The sequence below is a fragment of the Camellia sinensis genome, chromosome 14, assembly GCF_055761805.1.
Source record: "Camellia sinensis isolate YWXY chromosome 14, ASM5576180v1, whole genome shotgun sequence".
NCBI classification, from domain to species: domain Eukaryota; kingdom Viridiplantae; phylum Streptophyta; class Magnoliopsida; order Ericales; family Theaceae; genus Camellia; species Camellia sinensis.
This window is the reverse complement of record NC_138974.1, coordinates 12,842,022-12,866,094: the sequence shown is the minus strand read 5'-3', so window position 1 is coordinate 12,866,094 and position 24,073 is coordinate 12,842,022. Positions and strand designations below refer to the sequence as shown.

General features: G+C 43.6%; 2 protein-coding genes across 2 annotated transcripts; one reads left to right on the top strand and one right to left on the bottom strand.

Annotated features, from left to right (window-relative positions):
* Positions 1 to 513: 513 nt before the first annotated feature.
* Positions 514 to 13,820, bottom strand: LOC114301891 (putative aconitate hydratase, cytoplasmic). The gene is made up of 11 exons (XM_082904619.1): positions 13,653 to 13,820; positions 3,267 to 3,410; positions 2,454 to 2,598; positions 2,205 to 2,347; positions 2,035 to 2,091; positions 1,857 to 1,936; positions 1,673 to 1,748; positions 1,237 to 1,422; positions 994 to 1,061; positions 766 to 884; positions 514 to 687 (listed from the first exon to the last, which is right to left on the bottom strand). The coding sequence occupies exons 1-11, from the start codon at positions 13,818 to 13,820 to the stop codon at positions 533 to 535; spliced, it is 1,341 nt and encodes a 446-aa protein (XP_082760745.1). The 3' UTR covers positions 514 to 532.
* Positions 13,821 to 19,995: 6,175 nt separating this feature from the next.
* Positions 19,996 to 23,526, top strand: LOC114301700 (uncharacterized). Its single transcript, XM_082905958.1, has 2 exons — positions 19,996 to 20,569; positions 22,799 to 23,526. The coding sequence occupies exons 1-2, from the start codon at positions 20,095 to 20,097 to the stop codon at positions 23,206 to 23,208; spliced, it is 885 nt and encodes a 294-aa protein (XP_082762084.1). The 5' UTR covers positions 19,996 to 20,094; the 3' UTR covers positions 23,209 to 23,526.
* The last annotated feature ends 547 nt before the right edge of the window (positions 23,527 to 24,073 follow it).

The following is a 24,073-nucleotide window of genomic DNA, read 5'->3' as shown; positions in this document are numbered from 1 at the left end:
AAATCATCCAAAAAAAGATTGATTCAATAATTGTAGCCACGTGATTTAATCATGTTTGTCTTGCAAAAAGTAGTAAATCTATTTTTAAAATCATACTTGTTGTTCCTTTTTTTTTATAAAGACAAATATGGTGAAATCATGTGGTCATGATTATTTTTTTCATGAATAATCTTCGCATAGATCTATAAAATTAATAGATCAAATCACCACAGTTAGGCCCACAGTATCCAGCCCAGTCCACACAGTGGATTGGAGACAAGCTCAGCCCTTTCAGAAAAATGATTGGCCGAGTAGGATCACTATATTCACTAAAAATTAAAAGCACCCACAACCTTTCACAGACTAAAAGCAAAAAAGTGCACCAACATCAGCGTTGTTAACTTATTAGATGAGGTTGACCAACCATGGTCATAATTGACAAGAAATAAAAGCACCAGAGTAGTGGAGGAAAAAACTAGATAGTTTGACAAAATCCTGCTCCGCTTGATCATGCTAGTCAACATCAGGAAGTAAAACACTGGTAATAAGCCATTTAAGGAAATCCTATTAAAATTTGTCTACCTACCGTACCAGCAAGTGCATACGCTACAACTAAGGGAGGCGAAGCAAGATAGTTTGCTCTTGTGAGTGGATGAACACGACCTTCAAAGTTTCGGTTTCCAGAAAGAACAGCAGCTGCAATAATATCTGTAGAATAAAGCACTAAGTCATTAGAGAAAAAATTCAGGGACATAACGAACAACTACGTATAAACAAGAATGATACCATTCTCTGAAATTGCAGAAGCAACTGATTCATCAAGTTCCCCGAAATTCCCAATACATGTTGTGCAGCCATAACCAACAATATGAAAGCCCTGCTGGTTTAAGTACTTTTGTAGGCCACTATAGACACCAAAGCCACAGACAAAATTCAGTACCTGATATGCACATGGTAGACATCCACAGAAATAACTTGAACTAACTAATGTCTTCCAAAAAATGTAATCAGTACCTCTGCTGCAAATATTTTGTGACAACTCCAGAACCTGGGGCCAGGCTTGTTTTTATCCATGGCTTGATCTGTTGATAATCACATATAAGACACTCATCATACACAATGTGATACATGTAAGATTAAGGTGCAGATAACTGTTCCTTTTTCTCCCTATCTAGTTTGTTAATATTATTTATAGACATGCATTTCCATTGGATTCAAGTTAAAGAACAGAAAGCATTTCAAGAAGCCAATACCTACCTCCAAGCCCAATTCACAAGCTTTCTTTGCAACAAGACCAGCTCCAAGCATCACACTAGGGTTTGATGTATTTGTGCAACTTGTGATGGCAGCTATGACCATGCTACCATGCTTGAGCTCAGCAGGCTGTCCATGGAATAAAAATTTTACAACTTTGTCCTGCTCCTCCTTGGGTACGCCAAAGCCCTGAATGAATATAAAATATTACAGAATCAGAAAAAAACAGCTGAAGGTCCTCACATTGTGACTCGACCACAAATGTGACTGATAGTCCCATCCCATTTACACACTACACAATCAACTCATCGAATCAGACTACGTAGACCAAAAGAGGATGAAATGTGCTAAGTTTGTATCAGTTAATGAAATGATGGCAGAACCACAATCTGGAAAACCAAATTATAGCAAATCCAAGCAATAGTTGTTTTCATCTTACTTTGAATCCAACTTTACTATCGAGACATAAATGCCAGTCAGCCTTCATGTCTTTTAGAGGAACTCGATCATGAGGCCTGTTTAAAAAATAAAATAAAATAAAATAAAGAACTATACATATAAGCACACAACAATAACATGGAAGTGCAAAACATTTGGTGCCAGAACTGAGAATAAAACATTACCTTTTTGGTCCTGAAACACAGGGTTCTACATCTGCTAGGTCCAACTCTAAATATGATGAGAATACTCTTTTTTGTAGAGGCTTTGAAATAATCCCATTAGCCTCAGATGTAAGAATGCCAAGAAGAAATGCATACACGTAGGAAAATAACAAAGAAGGGAAGAAATTTTGTTTTCTACCTCATTATAATCAACAAACATTTTGTTTGCACGCAAATAAGCTTCAATCATAGCCACGTATGAATTATTTTAGCAATAGCAGTCAGAAATTTATATGAGAAATCTATCAACCAAATATAGCGCACAACAAAAAATAAGGAAACAAAAAGAAAAAGAAAAGACAAACGCATAGTCTCATCACTCCTTCCAGTTAATTTAAGGTACTGTAATGTGACATGATCTACAGGGAAGAAACTCATGGTTGCTCCATACTTAGGGGACATATTTGCAATAGTGGCCCTATTAGCCAATGATAATTCGCCCATACCTTCACCTATACCCACATAAAAATAAAAATAAAAGGAATTAGAGCCAAACACATACTCAAAATAGATGTGCAACAACCAAATTCGCTGTCCAAGTATAAAAATTTAAATTACCATAAAACTCAACGAACTTGCCAATAACACCATGCTTCCTCAACATTTGGGTCACAGTTAAAACCAAATCAGTTGCTGTGACACCATTGCATAATTTTCCTGATAATTTGAACCCAACAACACCAGGCAAAACCATGCTCATTGTCTGTCATATTGCAGAGTACAACATTAGTGGAGGGGCTGGGAGACAAGAAGAAAAAATATAAAGATAAAACAACTACAGATTTAATGCATTTATGTCTACCTACAAGTAAATGCATACAGTGCAACTCTGTAAGTGGAGGTGCAAATATACACAAAGGTAACTGTTTTCCAATAATGAATTAATTCAATCCAATATCAGAATTTTTTTCATACAATTATTGTTAATCTCTGGTTGAAAAATTGCACTCTTACTGCCTCAGCTAACATAGCAGCATAATACCACCAGCAAGCAGCAATGACGCATCCCAGACAAAAGCAAACACAGATACACAGAACTAGTAAAACAATAGTGAAACCTAACATATTCAAAGACTTCCAAAAGGAAATCAGAAAATAAAGGTCAGGTACATAACTTGGTTTGTATAAATGGCATTCTAGATAGGCAATTTCAGATACGTTAAGCAAGGTATTTTCAACATCCAAATGTAATAGTAAGATGCACACTAACGCATGGCAAAGACTCCTGTGAGTCGTTACTAATCATGCAAGCATCAAGCAATAATGTGAACAACCAAATTTATGCCAGCATCTAAGGCTGTTTTTTAAATAAAAAATAAACTAGATTCAAATGAGGACTTATACAGAAAATACATTTCAATCTCAAAATACCTCACCAAGCATTGCTGCCTCTGCTTCAATTCCTCTAACTCCCCAGCCTGCAACTCCTAACCCATCGATCATCGTTGTATGGGAATTAGTTCCAACCACACTATCGGGGTAAAGGATGCCATGTGTTGAAAACAACCCGTCCAAACGTTACAAATTCTTGTTAACCGTGCGTGTACAACAAACTAAATTGAGCATGTGTGAATCTAAGAAATATGTATAATGACACTTTTGCCCCTTTTTCTAATTTTCCTTTTTCTATTCTTTTCTTCTTCATTCCCTATCCCTCCTCCTCCGTTCTATAGCAGTAGACCCACTCTTCCTTTCCCTTCTTCTCACTTCCTCCTACACCTCACATGCCACCACCAACCAATAGCCTCATGGGCCACCATGGCTATCAACCACCTCTAAAACAAAACCCAGCAGCCACTTCCCTAGACACCCAGGTTGGGTGACTCAGCAACCTCATAGAGACAGTCCACCATGACACCACTGTGCATGGCCAAACCCAACCCCAAGACCTAGTGGACAAGCACCTTTCATCCGTCACATCTTTCTCTTGCCTGCGGGGAAGTAAAATTTAAAACTCATCTCCCTCTAACAGTCTAAAAGCATAAAGTTCTAAACACAAGTTCCAAAGGCAATGAATCACCTTTAAGTTCTGAACTATGGAAACTCTCAAAAAAAAAAAAAAAACAACAAAAATGAAAATAGGATAGAAAATTTAGGAGAAAATGCTATATAGTTGAGTACGAGACTGAGGAGAGACATTGTCATTTTTTAAGGCAGCTAAGCTGAGAACAATTACGATGTTATTAATGGAATCATTAAACCAATGATGTGTATTGATCCATCACTATAGCCAAACTTTATGTTAGGAACAAAAGCAATTACTAATAATTAACAATAGACTACTTAGTAAGAAATGACAAGTTTGGTACTGCACAATACGTACAGAATCAATACAACAGAACCTAGTAAGAAACATACACATAGTTCTGAACCACATTATTGATTAAAAGAATGTCAAATTTGGAAACCTCTAATCGAAGAATTGGTATAAAAACTCAACATCTTTGATGCTTGGGGGATCTGAATCAGGAACCAACTTCTTGTCCCTCAAAAAGCTCGAAGACACATTTTCTTTAGTTATTGATGAAGTCCCAGGAACAGATATTCAACATGTAGTTTGTACAAATTTTACAGAGCCTTGAAAAGGGAAGATTTTTTTCACTTCGCTTGAAGACTGCATGTTTTTACTACTTCACTGAAGCGTATCTGTAAAGACAGAAAACAAAATAACAAACATTTATACCAAAAGTATAGAACATCGCAGGACAGGAGCTGAAGAGATGGTAATAAAAATAAATAAATAAATAAATAGGCACTAGCCTTTCATTGTAGTCCCAAGCATTTCCCTCACACCTTTGAGGGTCTGTATGTTCGGAATAGAATTTCATTTGGCAGCCCATGAATTATTCAAACATTACAAAACTATAGCATGTGTTCGTCATCTAGTAGAACGACTAAACAATATGGCCCATTTTAAAAACATTACTGCAAATGTTCGATAAACCAAAAAATGCAGAATACAAATGAGAAGGAAGTTAACTTACCCTGTTACTTCATGGAATACCAAGGATGTTACCCATCTCACCTTCTCCAAACCCACACAGCATTTCCTTCTTTTTTTGACCCCAATGTAGAAAAAATGATACTCAATACAATCCCCTAGTTGCCACAAAACCCATTGCTCCATTAAGGAAGCACACAAACATTTTAAGATAAAATAAGCATATAAATAAACAATTGACGATCAGTCTCCAACATATTCATATGCATAGACTGATCCAATTTTGGAGAAAAGATACAATAAGAGAGAGAGAGAAAAAAGAAAGAAAAAAAAGACCATCCATACTTCAAAGGAAAAGCAAGCACATAATAAGGGAAAGGAAAAGATTAAGCCCCAATAGATAGTTTATTTTCTAGAAACAGGAATTGAAAGTATAAAAGGTAAGAGTGGTGTTTTTTTTTTTTTTTTTTCCTCTTTTTATCTCCTCATTTATTGAACAGAGAGGATAGCATCAATATTAATTGGTCAAAAGATTGCAAAAGTCTCAATATTTGATGACAACCTTCCTACAAAAATCTAAGTAAGAAAGAATTTTAATCTAAAATGCAACACTTATCTAAAAAAACAATTGATACACAACAACAAGCCTATTTAACATTATGTATCAATTTCAGAGATCTGCAAAACCAACTAAATGATCAGCTCTGAGAGGGAGATTTATGATCTGGAATTGGGTCGGACGGGTTTGGGCCGAACAAGGGTTGGGCCGAGGTAGTACGGCCATGTCTTGAAAGATCCTGCTCGGTTAATGCAAGGCATGGTTTGACCGAGCTACATATCTTCTTGGTATCGAAGCCTGTCAAATGGGTTGTCCGGCGCCCGGAAAGATAAAGTTGGACCGAGCTACATCTGTTTGCTCGGCAGTAAGGCCCACGGCAAACAAGCGTAGCTGTCCCGAGCTCGGCGATGCCGGGATATGCCAGAGCTCGGTTGAAGCGGTGCGCGGCGAGCGGAGCGTTCTAGCCAGCTATACAACACGGCCATCTACAGCCGAGAAGATGCATCCCGACTGCCAAGCTCCCAGAATAGTGGGCTGGCACTCGGGTTAGGTGATGTTCAGCAAGATTTGTGCTGACAAATGGAATAGTAGCACCACGTGTCGAGAGACAAATGGGAGTGGATTTGGCGCGCAGAAGGTATATAAGTAAGCCTGCGCCCCCCATGCTGAGGCAGATGACATTCGGTGAGGTAAACACTAAACACAACTGAGTCCTCTCTCTCTCTCTCTATCCCTGTTTGTGTGTCTGACTTGATCGCCGGAGGGGTTTTTCGGCCACACACCGCCGAGTAGCTCATTGCTGTTGTGCACGCAGGTGATCGGATAGAATCGGAGCTCGGAAACAAGGAGTGTGGGCTCGCCTGGATATTTGCTTCCCGTACAATTGGCGCCATCTGTGGGAAATCGACAGACAAAACCTTGTCTTCCAGGCTCACCTAATCGCCATCCATGGCGAACATCGAGGAGATTCCACTGTCCGTCGTCGACGGAGTTACCCCGGAGTTGGGCAGACGGAGAGAAGGACATCCCACCATCATTCCTCCAATGGCGGACCTGGAGATTTCTCCAGGAGGACATTCAAGAGATGCGCGGTATAAGCGCGGAAGAAGTGATGGTCATTCACGGAGTCCAGACGGTCATCGGCGGCGGAGAGAATCACATGCCAGACGTCTGGAACACAAGTTAAGGGACCAGGACGCCGTCATCCATCGAATGGCGGCGGAGATGGAGGAGCTGAAGCGGCATGTCAAAGGAAATGGTGTAGCTGGAGAGGGAGACCACAGTGAGCGCACCCAACCCCACCGTTCAAGCAGTCAGAGCCAGCGGCGTACACCGTCCATCTCAATCACCAGAAGTTACAAGGTTGGAGACTCCGACGCGCACGAAGAGAAGTCCAGCGCGCAAGATAGTACCTACCGACCCTCACGTCCGGCGACGACGTCGAGGTATTCTTATTCTGCTCATTCAGAAGATTTGCGGGCAGTTTTGAAGGAGCGGGCTCGCCGGCGGGAGGCTTAAAGGGTGCCAGCGTTCCAGCGGCTATCCTATGGGGTTCACGCCAGCGAGGAGGTCGGAATGCCTCTACCCCGCCCAGCCGCGCCTCTCCTTGTAGATACAGACTTGGCAAGGCTGAGTGCCACCCCATTCTCTGTGGATATTGAGACCGCACCGCTTCCGGCGGGCTTCCACCAGCCAAAGTTCACACTCTATGATGGAAAAACTGACCCGTACATGCATATAAGTCATTTCCGACAGGTCATGGCCGGACATAGGCGGAATGACGCTCTTATGTGCTTGATCTTCCCGTCGAGTTTGGGCGAGCTGGGTTTGAAATGGTTCGAGAGGCTACTGGAGGGGAGCATTGAAAGGTGCCAGCAGTTGGCCGAAGCCTTTGTGACGCGCTTCAAAACCAACACCAAAACACCAAAGGAAGTTGATCACCTCTTTAGTATCAAGATGGAACCGAGCGACACGCTGAAGGCATACAACTCCAGATATTGGGAGACCTTCAACGAGATTTTAGATTGCCCGACCAATCTTACAATCACACAATACAAGCGAGGTCTCCCGGTCGGACATAGACTGCTGGACTCGCTTACCATGCACCAGCCGACATCCATGGGACAGCTAATGCAGCGTATCAATGAGCACATCCGAGTGGAGGATGATGCATCAGCATCTACCGTGAAGGCAACTCCGGTAGCAACAGACAAGCGGTCAGCTGGCAAAGTGCACGCGGTCGGGCAGGAGGTCGGCCGATCCAGCGACCGCGCTGAGGACTCGGACCGTGGCAGTAATCGCAAAAACTGCGGTAGGGGACCTCGAAATGACCGGGATGACGTAGCCAATGCTAACAGAAGGTTGAAAGCAAGGACAGGCATCACCATGGTCTTTAAGATTCCAATCTATCGCATACTTAGTGAAATCCGTGACGAGGAGTATGTTCGGTTTCCTGCTAAGTTAGGCGACAGACAGAAGGGCTTCAATCCGTGATACCGTTGCACGTTTCACCGGGAGCGAGGCCATCGGACAGAGGATTGTTTGCCTTTGAGGCAACACTTGGAAGAGCTAGTCGCAGCCAGACACCTGGACCTTTACATTGATGGCGGCGTGAAGGCCAACCAAGCTCCGGTTGATCCGCGGGGACCGGATGACCGAGATGCGCCTCCGCAAGGGGTGGTTAACGTCATCCACGGCATAGTGGAACCGGCTCGTGTATGCGAGCTCCGAGGTATGATCAAGAAGGCAGAACACATGAGGTTTTGTCGGTTCAGCCTGCGATCAAAAGGGGGAAGACCAAAGAGAAAGAAGTGATCAGTTTCTCTTCAAGAGACTTAGAGCGCATCCAGACGCCGCACAATGATGCCCTGGTGGTTACACTCCGCGTCAAAGAATTTGATGTCAAACGGATCTTGATCGATCAGGGAAGCTCGGTCGAGATCATGTACTACGACGCTTTCAAACAGCTCAAGCTCCGAGATACAGATTTGGCCCCGGCAACTTCGCCACTGGTTGGCTTCAACTCACAACCGGAGTGGCCTTTGGGAAAGATTATCTTGCCAATCAAAACGGGATCCGTTGTCAAACAAGTGGAGTTCTGGGTGTTGCAAGTGCCATCCACTTATAATTTGATCCTTGGAAGGGGATGGCTTCACGCTATGCAAGTCGTAGCGTCGACCTATCACCAGGTGATGAGATTCCCCTCGGTTATGGGGGCAATCGAGGAGATTTTGGGTGATCAAGTCATATCGAAGCAATGCTTCGTGGCGGTCAATGGGAGCCGAGCTGCCAAAGGCTTCGTTCAAATGATTGAGGGACCGGGAGACCGGGGAGTCCTTGACGATGTGGGCACCAAGGCCAAGGACAAAGCTGTCGAGGAATTGGTGGAAGTGCGCGTCGATACAGCGCATCCGGATAAATTCTTCTTGCTCGGCTCAAGCCTTACAGCCCAAGAAAGGACCGACATGGTTGAATTTTTGATGGCCAATATCGAAGTCTTTGCATGGTCACCTTACGACATGCCCGGTCTCGATCCAAGTTTTATATGCCATCATCTCAATGTCTTCCCCGGAGCAAAGCCGGTCATTCAGCGCACAAGGAGATCGACGTTGCATCACGCCGAGGTAGTTGCCGAGGAGGTGAAGAACTTGCTTGAAGTGTGAGCAATTCAGGAAGTGCACTACCCTCGGTGGATTTCAAACACGGTTGTGGTGCCCAAGAAGAATGGGAAGTGGCGAGTTTGCGTTGACTACATGACCGTCAACCGAGCTTGTCCGAAAAACAGCTTCCCTCTGCCTAGAATAGACCAGCTTGTAGACTTGATGGCTGGGCATAACAGGCTCAGTTTCTTGGACGCCTACCGCGGCTACCATCATATTGCCATGCATGGGTCCGACCAAGAGATCACCTTGTTTACTACACCAAGGGGACTCTTCTACTACCGAGTCATGCCTTTTGGTTTGAAGAACGCTGGGGCAACTTTTCAAAGGATGGTGACCAAGATGTTCGCTCCGCTATTGGGCCGGACAATGGAGGCTTATATTGATGATATGGTGGTTAAGAGCCGGCATCAAGCAGACCATTTGTCCGATTTGGCCGAGATGTTCGCCATTCTCAAAAAACACAAGCTACGCCTGAATACGTCCAAGTGTGCCTTCGGCGTGGGATTCGAAAATTTTTTGGGTTTCCTAGTCACGAACCGAGGTATCGAAGCAGACCCTACACAAATCCGAGCCGTGTAAGAATTGAAACAGCCTAGCTCGGCTAAGGATGTGCAATATCTGGCCGGAATGGCCGCCGCGCTTAACCGATTTATAAGCCGGTCATCAGATCGCTACCGCCCTTTTTTTCAAGCCTTGAAATCAAAGTTCACATGGGATGAAGAGTGTGATCGGGCTTTGGCTGAGCTCAAGGAGTATTTGTCTTCCGCGCCGTTGTTGGTCACACCAAAATCCGGAGAAGAACTTTACGTTTATCTGGCCGTATCGCAGCATGCAGTTAGTGCCGTGCTTGTCCGGTCGAAAGGAATCAAACATCTACCCATCTTCTACGTCAGCAAAACCTTGCTACCGGCAGAGTCGAGGTACTTGCCGCTGGAAAAACTTGCATTAGCATTGATGATGGCTTCAAGGAAGTTGGCACACTATTTCCATGCCCATACCATCATCGTCTTGACCGAGTTCCCTCTCAAAGCTTTGTTCGAACGGGCAGACTTCTCCGGTTGGATTCTTAAGTGGGCGCTCGAATTGGGACAGTTTGATGTGAAGTTCCAGCCGCGCACAGCCATAAAAGCCCAGACACTAGCCGATTTCGTTGCTGAGTTCTCACCTGGAACTCATCCGGCTTGCCCGGTCGATATTGTTGTGGCAGATGAAGAAATGCATGTAAGCTCGACCGAAATACCACAGCTTGGTGGCATTGGCGACGCGGAGCTTGCGCGCCCCGCCGAAGCCCCTTCAGTTAATACGGTACTGCAACCCGGTGATGCGATGGCCGAGTTGGCCATCATCGACCAATCCGCTTTGTCTGACACCCCATCACCGAGGAGGATCGAAATGGCACCACTCAGCACAGAGCCTGCGACTAGCACAATACCGCAACCTGGTGATTCGCCTACGGACTTAAGCATTATGGAGCAACATGCCGAGTCCGGCGCCGAATCACCAAGGAGGGCTAAAGTGGAACCGCTCAGCATGGGACTGGAAGTCGAACAGCCGAGCAACCGTGATCCCATTAACCTTTAAGCTTCTCAGGACCCCTTAGAGTGTTGGAAGCTCTTTGTTGGCGAAATGTGGAAACTTTTTGTTGATGGAGCCTCGAACCGTCACGATGCCGGGCTGGGTATAGTCCTGAGTTCGCCCGACGGACTGACTATTGAACATTCTATCACCCTTGGCTTCCCAACATCCAACAATGAGGCCGAGTACGAGGCGCTATTGGCCGGTCTCAAGAGCGCGCTTCAGATGCAAGCATCCGAACTAATGGTTTACAGTGACTCCCAGCTTGTGGTTAACCAAGTTTCTGGGGTTTACGAGGCAAAGGATGATAGAATGATGAAGTACCAAGCTCTGGTCAGAGACCTCATCAAGCGATTTCAGGCGATCAGGGTCCAACAGATTGGCCGAGAAGACAACGTCCGAGCAGATGAGTTGGCCGGCCTTGCTTCTATGGTCGACAGCACATCTCCCAACCCTCTTCTGATCGAATTCCTTCTGTGGCCCAGCATTGAGGGTGCCGGGCAGACAGAAGTACTCTGCGTCGAGCTAGGTCCTTCTTGGATGGACCACATAATCCTCTTTCTCAGAGAACGGACCCTTTCAGCCGACAAGAAGGAAGCACATAAAGTGCGGGTGAAGTCTGAGCGGTTTTGGCTCTCTCCATCCGGCGCTTTATACAAGAAGTCTTTCTCCGGTCCCTACCTGAAGTGTGTGCACCCGAGCAATGTGGAAGCCTTCCTTTACGAAATTCACGAAGGCATCTGTGGCAGTCATATAGGGGGCAGGTCCTTGGCCTACCGAGCTATTTCGCAGGGTTATTGGTGGCCGTGCATGCAAGCCGACGCCCAGAAATATGTTCGCAAGTGTGAGAAATGCCAGAAGTTTGCCCACCAGATACACCAGTCGGCCAGGGAACTTCTTCCCCTCACCAGCCCTTGGCCCTTCGCAATGTGGGGGCTAGATATAGTGGGGCCGCTACCAACCACACCAAACAACAGGAAGTTCTTCATCGCGGCCACGGACTACTTCACCAAATGGGTTGAAGCGGAGCCCTTGGCAACAATCAAGGAGAAAGACGTGAAGCGGTTTGTCTGGCAGAATGTTGTCACGCGGTTTGGCATCTCCAAAATTCTGATCTCTGATAACGGCACTCAATTTGACGGCCGCCTGTTTAGGGGGTTCTGTGAAGATGTAAAGATCGAATTCTACAACTCTACTCCGGCTTACCCATAATCCAATGGACAAGCCGAGGCATCGAACAAGATCATACTTGATGGGTTGAAGAAACGGCTGGAAAAAGCCAAGGGAAAGTGGGCTGGAGAGCTCCCCAGCGTCCTTTGGGCATACCGGACAACCCTGCGGCGATCTACCGGGGAAACTCCATTCGCTTTGGCTTATGGCATGGAGGCAGTCATACCTTTGGAAGTCGGCATGCCCACCCTCAGACGTGAAGGTTTTGAACCCGAGCTGAACGCCGAAGCCATTGCTTTTGAACTAGATCTAGTGGAAGAGCGTCGGGAAAAGGATCTCATCCATGTGGCTGCCTACCAACAAGAGCTCTCAAAGAAATACAATAAAACGGTGCACCCCAGACCGTTTAAAGTAGGCGATTGGGTCTTGAGGAAGGTCATGGGAAATACCCTGGTGCCAGGTGAAGGCAAACTATGGGCAAATTGGGAAGGATCCTACAAGATCACCGGTCTGGCGGGCAAGGGGGCATATCTCCTGGAGGACTTAGATGGTAGAAGAATACCCCGACCATGGAATGCAGCCAACCTCAAGCTGTATTATTTCTAGCTTTAGCTCTCTTTTTGTGTAAAGCTTTAGCTTTGTTTTTGAGCAAAGGAATTTTTTGCCTTACATGTAATATTCATTTGTGTCAAATATATGGAACTCATCTTTGCCTTAGCATTTTTTAATGTTACTTTAAGTTTTGAGATTCTCAACCGAGATGGTTTACTCCGGTCGAAAGAGTTGATGGTTTGGTCAACTTAGTTCCTCTCAACCGAGATGGTTTACTCCGGTTGAAAGAGTTGATGGTTTGGTCAACTTAGTTCTTCTCAACCGAGATGTTTATTCCGGTTGAAAGAGTTGATGGTTTGCTTAACTTTGTTATTCTTAACCAAGATGTTTATTCCGGTTGAAAGAGTTGATGGTTTGCTCAACTGTTATTCTCAACCGAGATGTTTATTCCAGTTGAAAAAGTTGATGGTTTGTTCAACTCTGTTTTTCTCAACCGAGATGGTTTATTCTGGTTGAAAGAGTTGACGGTTTGCTCAACTCCGTTATTCTCAACCGAGATGTTTATTTCGGTTAAGAGAGTTGATGGTTTGTTCAACTCAGTTCTTCTCAACCGAGATGTTTATTCCGGTTGAAAGAGTTGATGGTTTGCTCAACTCCGTTATTCTCAACCGAGATGTTTATTCCGATTGAAAGAGTTGATGGTTTGTTCAACTCAGTTCTTCTCAACCGAGATGTTTATTCCGAAAGTATTGACAGTTTGCTCAATTTAGCTCTTCTCAACCGAGATGTTTATTCCGGTTAGATCAGTTAATTAAAGTGGTTTGCCCGCCGAGATATCTTGTTCGGCTAAAGTTATAAGGCTTAAAAAGCGCACAAACACTTGATGAAATTAAAGTTTTTTTTCATTGATGTAAAAGTAGTACAAAAGGGGGGACAGAGAGCCCGGTTACATTTGCAAAGCAAAAAATGAAATAAAACTACACAAGGGGGGGAAGACCGGAGAACTCGTCATCAGCTGCTTCCAAGTCGACCGTAGTTCGCTCTTGGACACCGGCCTCAGTTTCTCTGGGCTGCTCCTAGCCGCTTCGCTCCTCGGCATTGACCTCGATTTCTTTAGCAAGCTCTTCCTCAGCCTCAGCTTGTAACCCGCTGAAGACGTCGTTGGCATACGGCACGAGGTAGACCGGTAGGAAGGCAGCCAGGGGAGAAGCAAACACGTCGGTGTCAGAACCTTAACCGAGATGTTCGCAGGATGACTTCCAGCCCGCTTTGAAATAAATGTCTTGAGTTGCGAAGACCAGCTTCTTGTAGCTGTCCTCGGCTTCCTGGAAGCCGGCATTGTTGGCATCTTCGCAGTCCTTCTCCCTGGACGCCTTGAGTGCGTCCAGCTCGGCCTGGAGCTCCTCTCTCTTCTTCTCGACCTCCTCAAGCTGGCCGAGCAACCTGTTGTTGTCAGCATTGGCCATTTGAAGTGAGGACTTTGCTCGACCGAGCTCGATCTACAGACCCTGGACTTGGCCGGCAGTGTCATTCGCCTTCTGTCGCAGCCGATGGATTCGCTCCATGACCAAGTGTTGCTTCTGGATGGCCTGCAAAAAGAAAGTCTGATCAGAGGAGAGACCGTGCAAACACTTATAAAATTTCAGTAGAAGATTAAGATTCTTACCCTGGTCATAGACTTCACGGCTAATTTCACCAACCGGGTGTCGGGGACGTGGTTGCTGCCAACCACGTCGTTCGGCAGCAGAAGGGCTTTTGAAAGATTGAAGGCGAGCAAGTGCTCCTTGTCGCCCTTGACGGAAGCATTAGCCGGGATGCCCTTTCCCCGGTGCTTCAGCTGCGGTCGCCACAGGGGTGTTGGGTCGACAGTGACAGTGGGTTGCTCGGTGGTTAGCTCGACAACCAGCTCAGCGGATGGGTCTGCACGTGGCATTTTGCCAGCCCGACGAGCTTCTGGTCTAGATTGCCCGGTGCCAGGAGATGCCAAGGCGACCACGGGGCCGCTGGATTGTCCGGCAGCTTGGGAGTGTGTGGTGATGCTCGGTATCTCGGTTGAGGTGGCTGTTAGGAGGTTCTTGATACGGCTCCGTTTTGCCATCTCTTGTCCTTCGGTCAGCCGGATTAGGGACACGTCCGGTAAAGTTGGGTCTGGAGGAGGCATTAGAGCACGCAGAAAGTTTGTAACTTTGCTCCAGCGTGGAGCTGAGTATCTGTAGGTTGGTGTGTAACCGAGCAACTCGTTATAATCTCGGTGGCTGTAACGGAGCACGGTTCGGATGGCTTCAACGTTGGGATATTGGTAGTTGGATTGCAAGGCCTGAATTGCTGCAAAAGAAACAGGAAAAATTGTTAAGTACAGAATGTTGAAGGCAGGGTATTAACTGAGCGAATTAGCGTGGCTTACATGTGGAACCGAAGTTCTTGCTGATGAACCGGCCCGGTACGTCAACTGTTTCATAATTGCCAGACACCCAGAAGAAGTCATCATCATGCAAGTCTTTGTCTGGGGTGTTGGTCACTATTTTCTCTTTGTCCGGTCTTATTTTTAAATAGTAGGCCAGGCCATCGCCGGTGTGCCCAAGTGTGTATTGTCTAAGTATCTCGGCTAAACCTAAGTTTGTTCCTAGCCGATTGTTTAGCTCGTGCACGCCATTGATTATTCGGTAGGTGTTGGTCGAAACCTGGGTGGGTGCTAGCCCGGTGCGACGCAGAAATTCGGTCATCAGAGGGTTGACCGGGAAGCAGAGGCCTCCTTCAATTACTGACAGCACGGTGAAGGGGCATTGGTCAAGCCTGCCCCAAGGGGTTGTTTCCATCTCGGCGAGCTCTATGTGAACGTCTGCCGGGATGCCGTATTCTTCCCTGAAGGCATCCAAGGCAGTAGGGGTGTCCACAAGGAAGCGAAATTTCCCCATGTTTGACTGACTAATCTAGCTCGGCTGAGGTGGTTTGGCACAGGCTGGGAATTAATAGCTGCTCGGTCCTTGAGAGCCTCAGGATTGGTCTTTGGTCCCCTTGGACTCTGTAGGAAAATGGAGGGTAATTGTAAGTGGGAGCGCGGTCGCGTAAAACGAGCTGGACTTGAGCTCGGTCATGGATTGTGCCAAACCACCTCGGTCGTAAAAGCTAGCTAAGGAGCTCGGTCGCTCAAGCGAACCAGAGAATGGCCCGGTCGAGCGGCCAAGTCCTTCTGCTACCCCGGTTTCTACGAAGGTTGAGGCAAACAAGCTATTTGTTCGGTCGGAGTGATTTTTCGGATCAAAAGAAGACCTGGAGCCCGGTCCGCCCCAGATCTTCAATGTTCATCAGAGAAAGTGAAGAACACCATGAACAGTTAAGGGTTTGGGACGAGTTTGGGTACCTATGTCCTAAAAACTGCATGTTTAGTGCCCTAATGTGTGAAATTCTAAGTGAAATAACAGCAAAAGAGGAGTTGGGGGACATACCTTTGAAGGGTAGTGGCTGCTTCTTTGAACACAAGCTGAGGAATGGCGAGGGAGGAATGGCATAAGCTCTGGGTCGTCGAAGAGAAATGAGAAGCAAGAGGAATAAAATGAAGGAAACTGGGCATGCAGATAAGAAACAAAAAACCGCCAAAAATTTGAATGCCAACAGGCGGCTGGGTTGGCCGCTCGAGGACCAATGGGAGGTTGACACGTGTCCACCTTAATGGCAACGTCAGAGTTGAACAGACAGGAAGGTCAGATGAGGCGACGACCGAGCAAGTCAAGAGATAGTATGTTGATGACAGGCATGTCAGCTAGCCCGGTCATCGACTGCTGAACCGAGAAGCGGGGAGAGGTAACCCCGGTCAGAACGGGTAATCCCAGTCACGCTTGCGCGGACGGAATTAAGGGGCAATTGAGAGGGAGATTTATGATCTGGAATTGGGCCGGACGGGTTTGGGCCGAACAAGGGTTGGGCCGAGGTAGTACGACCATGTCTTGAAAGATCCTGCTCTGTTAATGCAAGGTATGGTTCGACCGAGCTACATAGCTTCTTGGTATCGAAGCCTGTCCAATGGGTTGTTCGGTGCCTGGAAAGATAAAGTTGGACCGAGCTACATCTGTTTGCTCGGCAGTAAGGCCCACGGCAAACAAGCGTGGTTGTCCCGAGCTTGGCGATGCCAGGATATGCCAGAGCTCGGTTGAAGCGGTGCGCGACGAGCGGAGCATTTTGGCCAGCTATACAACACGGCCATCTACAGCCGAGAAGATGCAGCCCGGCTGCCGAGCTCCCAGAAGAGTGGGCTGGCAGTTGGGTTAGGTGATATTCAACAAGATTTGGGCTGACAAATGGAATAGTAGCACCACGTGTCGAGAGACAAATGGGAGTGGATTTGGCGCGCAGAAGGTATATAAGTAAGTCTGCGCCCCCCATGCTGAGGCAGATGACATTCGGTGAGGTAAACACTAAACACAACTGAGTCCTCTCTCTCTCTCTATCCCTGTTTGTGTGTCTGACTTGATCGTCGGAGGGGTTTTCCGGCCACACACCGCCGGGTAGCTTATTGCTGTTGTGCACGCAGGTGATCGGATAAAATCGGAGCTCAAAAACAAGGAGTGCGGGCTCGCCTGGATATTTGCTCCCCGCACAAGCTCTAAGCCGTGTTCCAAACAAGAAAAACACTAAGTGATCTGGCTCATTCTTTAAAGGGATAATAGGAATCATGACAAACCATCAACAAATTTTACCAACATAATCTCCCAAAGGAGAAACTGGACGAGACAAATTAACGAACTTTCTAATAGGTAATTCTGAATCATGTGTACACTACGTGCCTCATTAGTTTCAAAAATTAGGAAAAACATTAATTCTGCAAATTAGGGAAAACAAAGATTAAAAAAAAAATAAAGAAATTGAGTGAGAGAGAGAGAGAGGACCCATACTTGAAAATAGAAAATTAGAGAAATCGAATAATAAGAAGAGCTAATGGAATAGAACACGCGACACTGAAGGAGAAGGGCGGACGGGCTCGGAGATGCAACGTCGGCAACGGCACTGAAGGAGGAGAACGGGCGACGACGGTGGCAGTGCTAGAGAAGAACACGCTAAAGGAGGACAAGGGGTGCTAAACGAAGAGACCTAACTTGTGTATTGTTTTGACGCAGAGAGAGAGAGAGATGAGAGAAAACTGATCAACACAACCAAAAAAAAAAAAGGAAAAAATTTTGTTGTCTATTTTTCATTACCGCCCAATATATCAATTTTTTTCTTCCAAAATTAATGATAAAATAATTTCCTCATTAAAAATTTTAAAATATTAAAAATTATTAGTGATGAATATATATTTTAAAATATTTAAAATCAAGTTTCTCAAAAATAAAAACAAAAAAAATATTAGTGACGAAAATATATTCCTCATTAATAATTTTATAATTTGTGACAATTTTTTTTCTTACCAAAAGTTTCAAAATTTTGGCACCATAAAAAAAAATTAGTGAAAAAAATTTAGGTGACAAAACTTAATTTTTTTCTCATCTAAAAGTAAGTATTTATTGACGGAAATAAATTTCGTCACCTATTATTTTTATTTTTTTATTATACGTGACAAAATTTATAATTGCTCATCGATTATTCTTATTTAGTAACGAAATTTGTTTTCTTCACTAATTTTCGTTACCATACCAAAACAGAGAATAAGAGAAAGAGACACCAAAAAAAGAGCAAAGAGAAATCACGTACCAAATCACCGAGCAAAGAAGATGTGGCGGTTACCGGCAAGGCTACTAGTGGCAGTTACCGGCAAGGCTACTAGTGGCAGTTACCGGCAAGGCTACGAGTGGCAGCGGCGATCGGCAAGGCTAACAGAGGCGACGACGATGGCAATCGATGTGATAGAGGAGCAAGAGGTAAGACAAATTAATACCCTAGTGAGAGAGAGAGAGAGATAATAAACAGAAAAAGAGTAAAAAATTAATACCCTATTTTTTTTTATTACCGCTCAATATATCAAAAATTTCCCACCAAAATTAGTGACAATATTATTTCCTCACCAAAAGATATCAAAAATATTAAAACGTTTTGGTGACGGAAATATATTCCTCACAAATAATTTTATAATTAGTGATAAATTTTTTTCTCACCAAAAGTCCCAAAATTTTGGCGCCACCCAAAAAAAGTAGCGGGAAAATTTTTTGTAACGAAACTTAATTTTTCCTCACTTAAAATGAAGTATTTATTGACGAAAATAAATTGTCACCTATCATTTTTATTTTTTTTATTATATGTGACAAAATTTATAAATTCCTCACGAATTACTTTTATTTAGTGACAAATTTTATTTTCTTCACTAATTTTCGTCACCATAGATTATTTTTGTTGTAGGTGGAGGAGGTAGATCAACGGAGAGGAGATTGGCGGAGGAGAGAGACGGTCACGAGCGATGCTGAGAAGGGAGGTAGGGATCTCAGTGAGGGTTTGAGACCAACACAAGAGAGAGAGAGATCAAAGTTCAAAGTGAGACGGTTTGGGACCCAATATATAAGGAAGGACATTTTGGTTATTTAACTTGAGCTTGTCTTTTTTAGACAAAATGTTTCAATGCTTGAACCTTTAAACAAATAAAATTAGAATTTAGATTTTTGGACTAAAACCTCGTTTGGGAACAAATTTTTTCAATAATTTTTTTATTTTTTTGATTAAAATATGAGGTATAAAAAATTAGTATGTTTGAAATAATTTTTTGTTTTTTTACGAAAAAATATGTAAAAAATAAAGAAAAAAAAGAATCTTTCACTTTTTAATTTAAATTATAAATTTTTTAATAATTTTTTTAACTTTTAAATTAAAACAACTGCATGCCAAGTCCCTCGTTACTATTATTTTTGACAAATGACTTTTACTATTTTTTGAGGAGAAATGTGAGGGATCTTCTATTTGCACACACCATTTACTCTCTTTACACACACTTAATGAATTTTTTTTATTACTTTTTTGTCCTAAAATGAAACTACCAAAATATCCCTTTCTTCTTCAAACAAAACCCTAACCCTCAACCAAAAACATAACCCTAACCCTAACCATCAGTCACCACCATCTTCCATGGCCGCCGCCTCTATTTTCCTTCATCGACGTCGTTACCTCTTCATCCACTACTGCAACTCCCTTTCATCTGCGAACCCATTGCCTTCCCGTCTCTCTTCCCAACCCCATCGGGCATCGTGGAATCACCTCATTTTCTTACCATTCGGACAACCAATATTGAAAGAATCGCCTCTATTCGGAAATTAACCATCGAACTAATGAATTTGGTTCGACTATTAACATCTGAACAAAACACATTGGTTTGACCATCAACATCCGAACCCCCTTTCGTTTGCGAGTTGTCGTCGCCTTTCGTTTGCGAGTCGTCGTTGCCTTCCTTTTCGCGACTGAGAGAAAAAGAGAGAGAGGTCGCGGTAGTGTCGCCGGTGCTGCGTCGTCGCCGGCAAGGTGATTGCTGGTTAGGGTTAGGGTTTGAACGTTACTTGCTGGTGTGGAAGAAGGTGTGTGGATTAGGAGTGTGTGTATGAGGATATAATTGAAACAAAATTATGTGTGATGAGTAATTTTTTTTTTTTTTTTTTTGGTGCGTGAATTAAGGTGAATGTGTAAAAAGAGAATGTATGTGTGTAAATAGAACCTCCCGAAATGTGAAATTTGAAAAAGGCAAGGACCGGGGATGTAACTTTAGACTTCCAAAAAATACACAAAAGATGAAGACAATCTGAGAGAGCTCTGAGTGGGGGTGAGCTGACCATGTCCATGGATGAGCAAGAAGACTACGGTGGTCGCCATTCTCGAGCTTCAGCCTCTCGGCGCACTCGCTCCCAGGTAGCTCCCGACTGGTCCTCCCAAGAATCCCTCACCCTTATCACAGAGATCGCCGCTGTCGAACGCGACTGTCGCAACACTCTCTCCTCTTTCCAAAAATGGAAGATCATCGTCGAGAATTGCAACTCCTTGGAAGTCTTCCGTACCCTCAACCAGTGTCGCCGTAAATGGGACTCCCTTCTCTCCGATTACAAGAAGATCAAGCTCTGGGAATCGTCTGAGTCCCGGGTCGAATCGTACTGGTCGATTGATTATGAGCGAAGATGCGAATTTGGGTTTCCTGAGGATTTTGACTTCGAGGTGTTTAAAGCCATTGATGATCATTTGAAGGTGGGTGATGGGTCGGATACTGACCCGGATGTTGATCCTGAAGCTGTCGCCGATGGAGTGGCCGAGCCTGGTATGCTTTTTCTCATATCATTCAACTGTTATTTAGGTGTTTGATTGTTTATTTGATTGCTAGCATTGCATGCCCTTTTAATCTTCAAAAATGGGTAGTTTAAATTATCTTCTATTGGATTGAAATCTGAGTAATTTCAATCGTACACTAGCATTGTTGAGCTGAAATAGTATTTGATTTGGCATTGGATGACCATTATAGGTTAGAATTTCAGTCAGATTTTAGTGGTGTTTGTTGTTGCAAAATTTGGGTATGTTTGGTCTCGGCATTGTTTCTTGCAGTTGAAAGTACTTATATCAAGGACTTTGTAATAAGGATTTTCAAGAGAAGATGGACGTTTGGCTTAGCTTTTGAATGTTTATCAATTTATAGTGTTGGAAGAAGAACATTCATTACAAATCAGGTTCTAAAAAGATGTGGTGCAACTAGCCAATGAACAACCTATGAACTAAGGGGAAGGGGTTTTCAGCAGGTTGGTAAATGAATGTGAATCTAAGAAGCATGGACACGGACACGTGACACGACACGAATACGACACGGACACGTCGACACGTTAATTTTAAAAAAATACAGGACACGACACGTGGAGGACACGCATGAAATATATAATTTTATATATTTATTATATATTATATATATGAATATATCATTCAAAGATAATAAAAAATACAATATAGCACTATTTCCTATAAATTTATATGATTTTTGTTTTATTATTGTATCTTAAGTTGTTTTGTTCAAACTTATAATTAGTTTCACATATGTATAATCAATAGACACAGGTGTTTAAACAATTGACACGTGTGTCCTCCAAGTGTCCAAAGAGCGTCCGGGTCTTTAAAAATATTTAAAAAATAGGACACGTTTTGAAGAGTATCGGACACGTGTCCTAAGAGTGTCCAAAGAGTGTCGGTGTCCGACACGGACACGACACGGATACGTCACCTTCTTAGAAGTGTCCGTGCTTCTTAGATGTGAATAGCAGCACCCTATTGAATCCCGAAGAAAATTTTATATTGGAGCTCGTCAATAGGAATAGGACGTGTTTTTCCACCAAGAATTGGGATTTTGTTGTCAAATACCGCTTTTATGATAGGGTATGCAATTTATGCTGACTTTACTTTCATTATGGTATCTCAGTCTAGTTGTTTGTTTCTCCAAACATGACTCTTCATCGTATGTGCATGCCATCCTACTTTGATGAGGGACTACATGGGATTAAATTCTTTATGTCCCATCCGTAAAGTGTATGTATTACAACAACCAATTATCTTATGCCATATCAGCATTTTGGTTTATTATTCATATGACCTGAGAATTAGACAACAACTTCCCTTTTCCTTCTCTGTGGTCCACCAACTGCTCTTCTTCTTTTTCTTTCGCTGCTGGATGTCCATCATGGGAAGATAATGTCCGGCAAGCAAAATGATTAAGGCTAATCATTATTAGATTATATCACAAAAATAAATGGGATTGGTAACTAATTTATCACCATAATGGGCACAATTAATCCAGTAGAGCCACCAGCAGTACCCTCAATCTCCACGATCCAACCAAGAACAAAGAGAAAATAGACCAAGAGCAATGGGGTGGTTGGCGCTGGTTGATGGTGGGGACTGTGGGAGTGGAAAGGGAGAAGGGAGAAGGCAGTGGTTGTTAGAGTGGATGGGGGAGAGAGGTGGTGTTGGTTGGTGGTAGGAGTGGGCTGGAGGCATAGGTAGCAATAGACGATGGTGTGGGTTGCGGGTAGAATGGTCGGCAATGGGCATTGTTGCTGACGGAGGCGGCAAAGGGAGAGGAGGTAGAGGCGCAAGGGGAAGGGGGAGGGAGGTAATCACATTTGGTATGGTGTATGTAGAATCTCATGTAGCAGTGAAGTATTTAAGATGTAACTAAAGTTAGTCGATGTGTCTTTTATTTATTGGCAGTCCGTAAATCGGTCTTTCACGGAGCAGCCATGAATTAGTTAATCCCAACTCCAAAACTTGGTTTTGGAATCACTAAGAAGTTAAAAATGGCTGAAATTTCACACATAGCTCCCTGGTTCCTTCAATATATTCCCAACTGTAAGTTTCTCTAGATACCATTTATTTATTTTAATAGTAAGTTCTCTACAATATGCTTTTTTGCGTGACTTTGTGCTTGAGACTGTAGGAAGTGCACCAGTGCAAGCCATATCTCAAAACATGAGGTGCTTACATCTGTGTTTTTGTACTTTTGGTACCATAGATTTGAAGAAGCAAAGGCGCCGAGTGATGCCTCAGAAACGCAGCACAGAGGAAAGGGTGACGCCTCAGAAACGTAAGATAAATAAAAAGATAATGCCAGAGCAAGGCAGAGTAGAAAAAATGGTAAAGCCTTTGAAACACAGCAAAGATGAGAAGATATTGCTTAAGAACAACATGGAAGAGAAGGAGCAAATGATGGCTGCAAAACTATATGAGAATGCGAAATTGATCACTGACATACTTAAAGGAGTCCTGGGTGAGAGTTCAGACTGTCTCTTGGCTGATCTAAAAAACGTCAAGGATTCGCAGACTGATTTCACTAGGCATCAAGGTGACAGACTTATCACATCCCTTGGGAATCTTGCAGACACACTTGACCAGCTTTGTGATATAGTCCAAGATTGTGGTTAGTTTTCAATAAAGGTAATTACTGTTGATGTTCCATTCTAGTGATAAATGTAGTGTCCATGCTAATGCTATGGTTTTTGGAATGTTGAGACTCAGATCAATGTAAATGAGTTTAGTTCAAAGCTAGAGGATCATCTGAAGAATTTGAAACTGTTGGATGCATTTGGATTCTTAAAATTGAATCATTCCATCATGATTCTCAACTCAACAAGCCATAGTCCTATTTACTTGGGGTCAGTTAATTGGATACATTTCCTCCAATTGGCTTTATTCACTGTCATATCGTCAGTTAAAAGTTTAAGATAACCATGTATTTTCTTATCCCGTTGTGTCTTAATCTCTCTTTGAATATCACCACTGTTCTTGTATGTTGGAACTAATGGACTTTTTCTTCAACTTATCAAGCATTTCTTGTAATGCATCTTTCTAAACAAATTAGTCAACCAAACTGTCCCTTCATCACTCGAAACACTTTCAAATTTCAATGGGAATTGCATTTGGTCTACAGTTTTTGCCACTTTCATCCTCCTCATAGCCTCGTTTTATCCCCCCCTCCCCCCCCCAAACTACTCTAATATTGCGAAATAATTTATAATTTATATTACTACTGCAGTATCAAGTTCGACTAAACTTATGTTTCTTGAGTGGTTTTCATTAAATAGCTTTTCAAAATAACTCAAGCACAGTTTCATATTTTCCTAGTATACTTGATGTAATTAGGTTTTTACCCTTTTTTTCCCTCTCTTATCTTGGCAAGTTTATCTATATCTTTTTTCACCATCATTCATAATTGCTTCCTTAGCCTCCATAATGGCTTTCTTAGCTAAGGTTTTAGCTATTTTATTCATATGTCAAAAAAAAAATAAAT

Excerpts from the sequence above, each read along its gene's own strand:
- LOC114301891 (XM_082904619.1), bottom strand. The coding sequence starts at position 13,820 with ATGGCCAATGCTGACAACAACAGGTTGCTCGGCCAGCTTGAGGAGGTC. Across the intron at positions 1,937-2,034 it reads TGTTTGTTGATTATAATGAG|CCTCTACAAAAAAGAGTATT; the intron begins GTAGAAAACAAA and ends ATTATTTCAAAG. Across the intron at positions 688-765 it reads TTCTGCAATTTCAGAGAATG|ATATTATTGCAGCTGCTGTT; the intron begins GTATCATTCTTG and ends TTTATTCTACAG.
- LOC114301700 (XM_082905958.1), top strand. The coding sequence starts at position 20,095 with ATGTCCATGGATGAGCAAGAAGACTACGGTGGTCGCCATTCTCGAGCT. Across the intron at positions 20,570-22,798 it reads CGATGGAGTGGCCGAGCCTG|ATTTGAAGAAGCAAAGGCGC; the intron begins GTATGCTTTTTC and ends TTGGTACCATAG.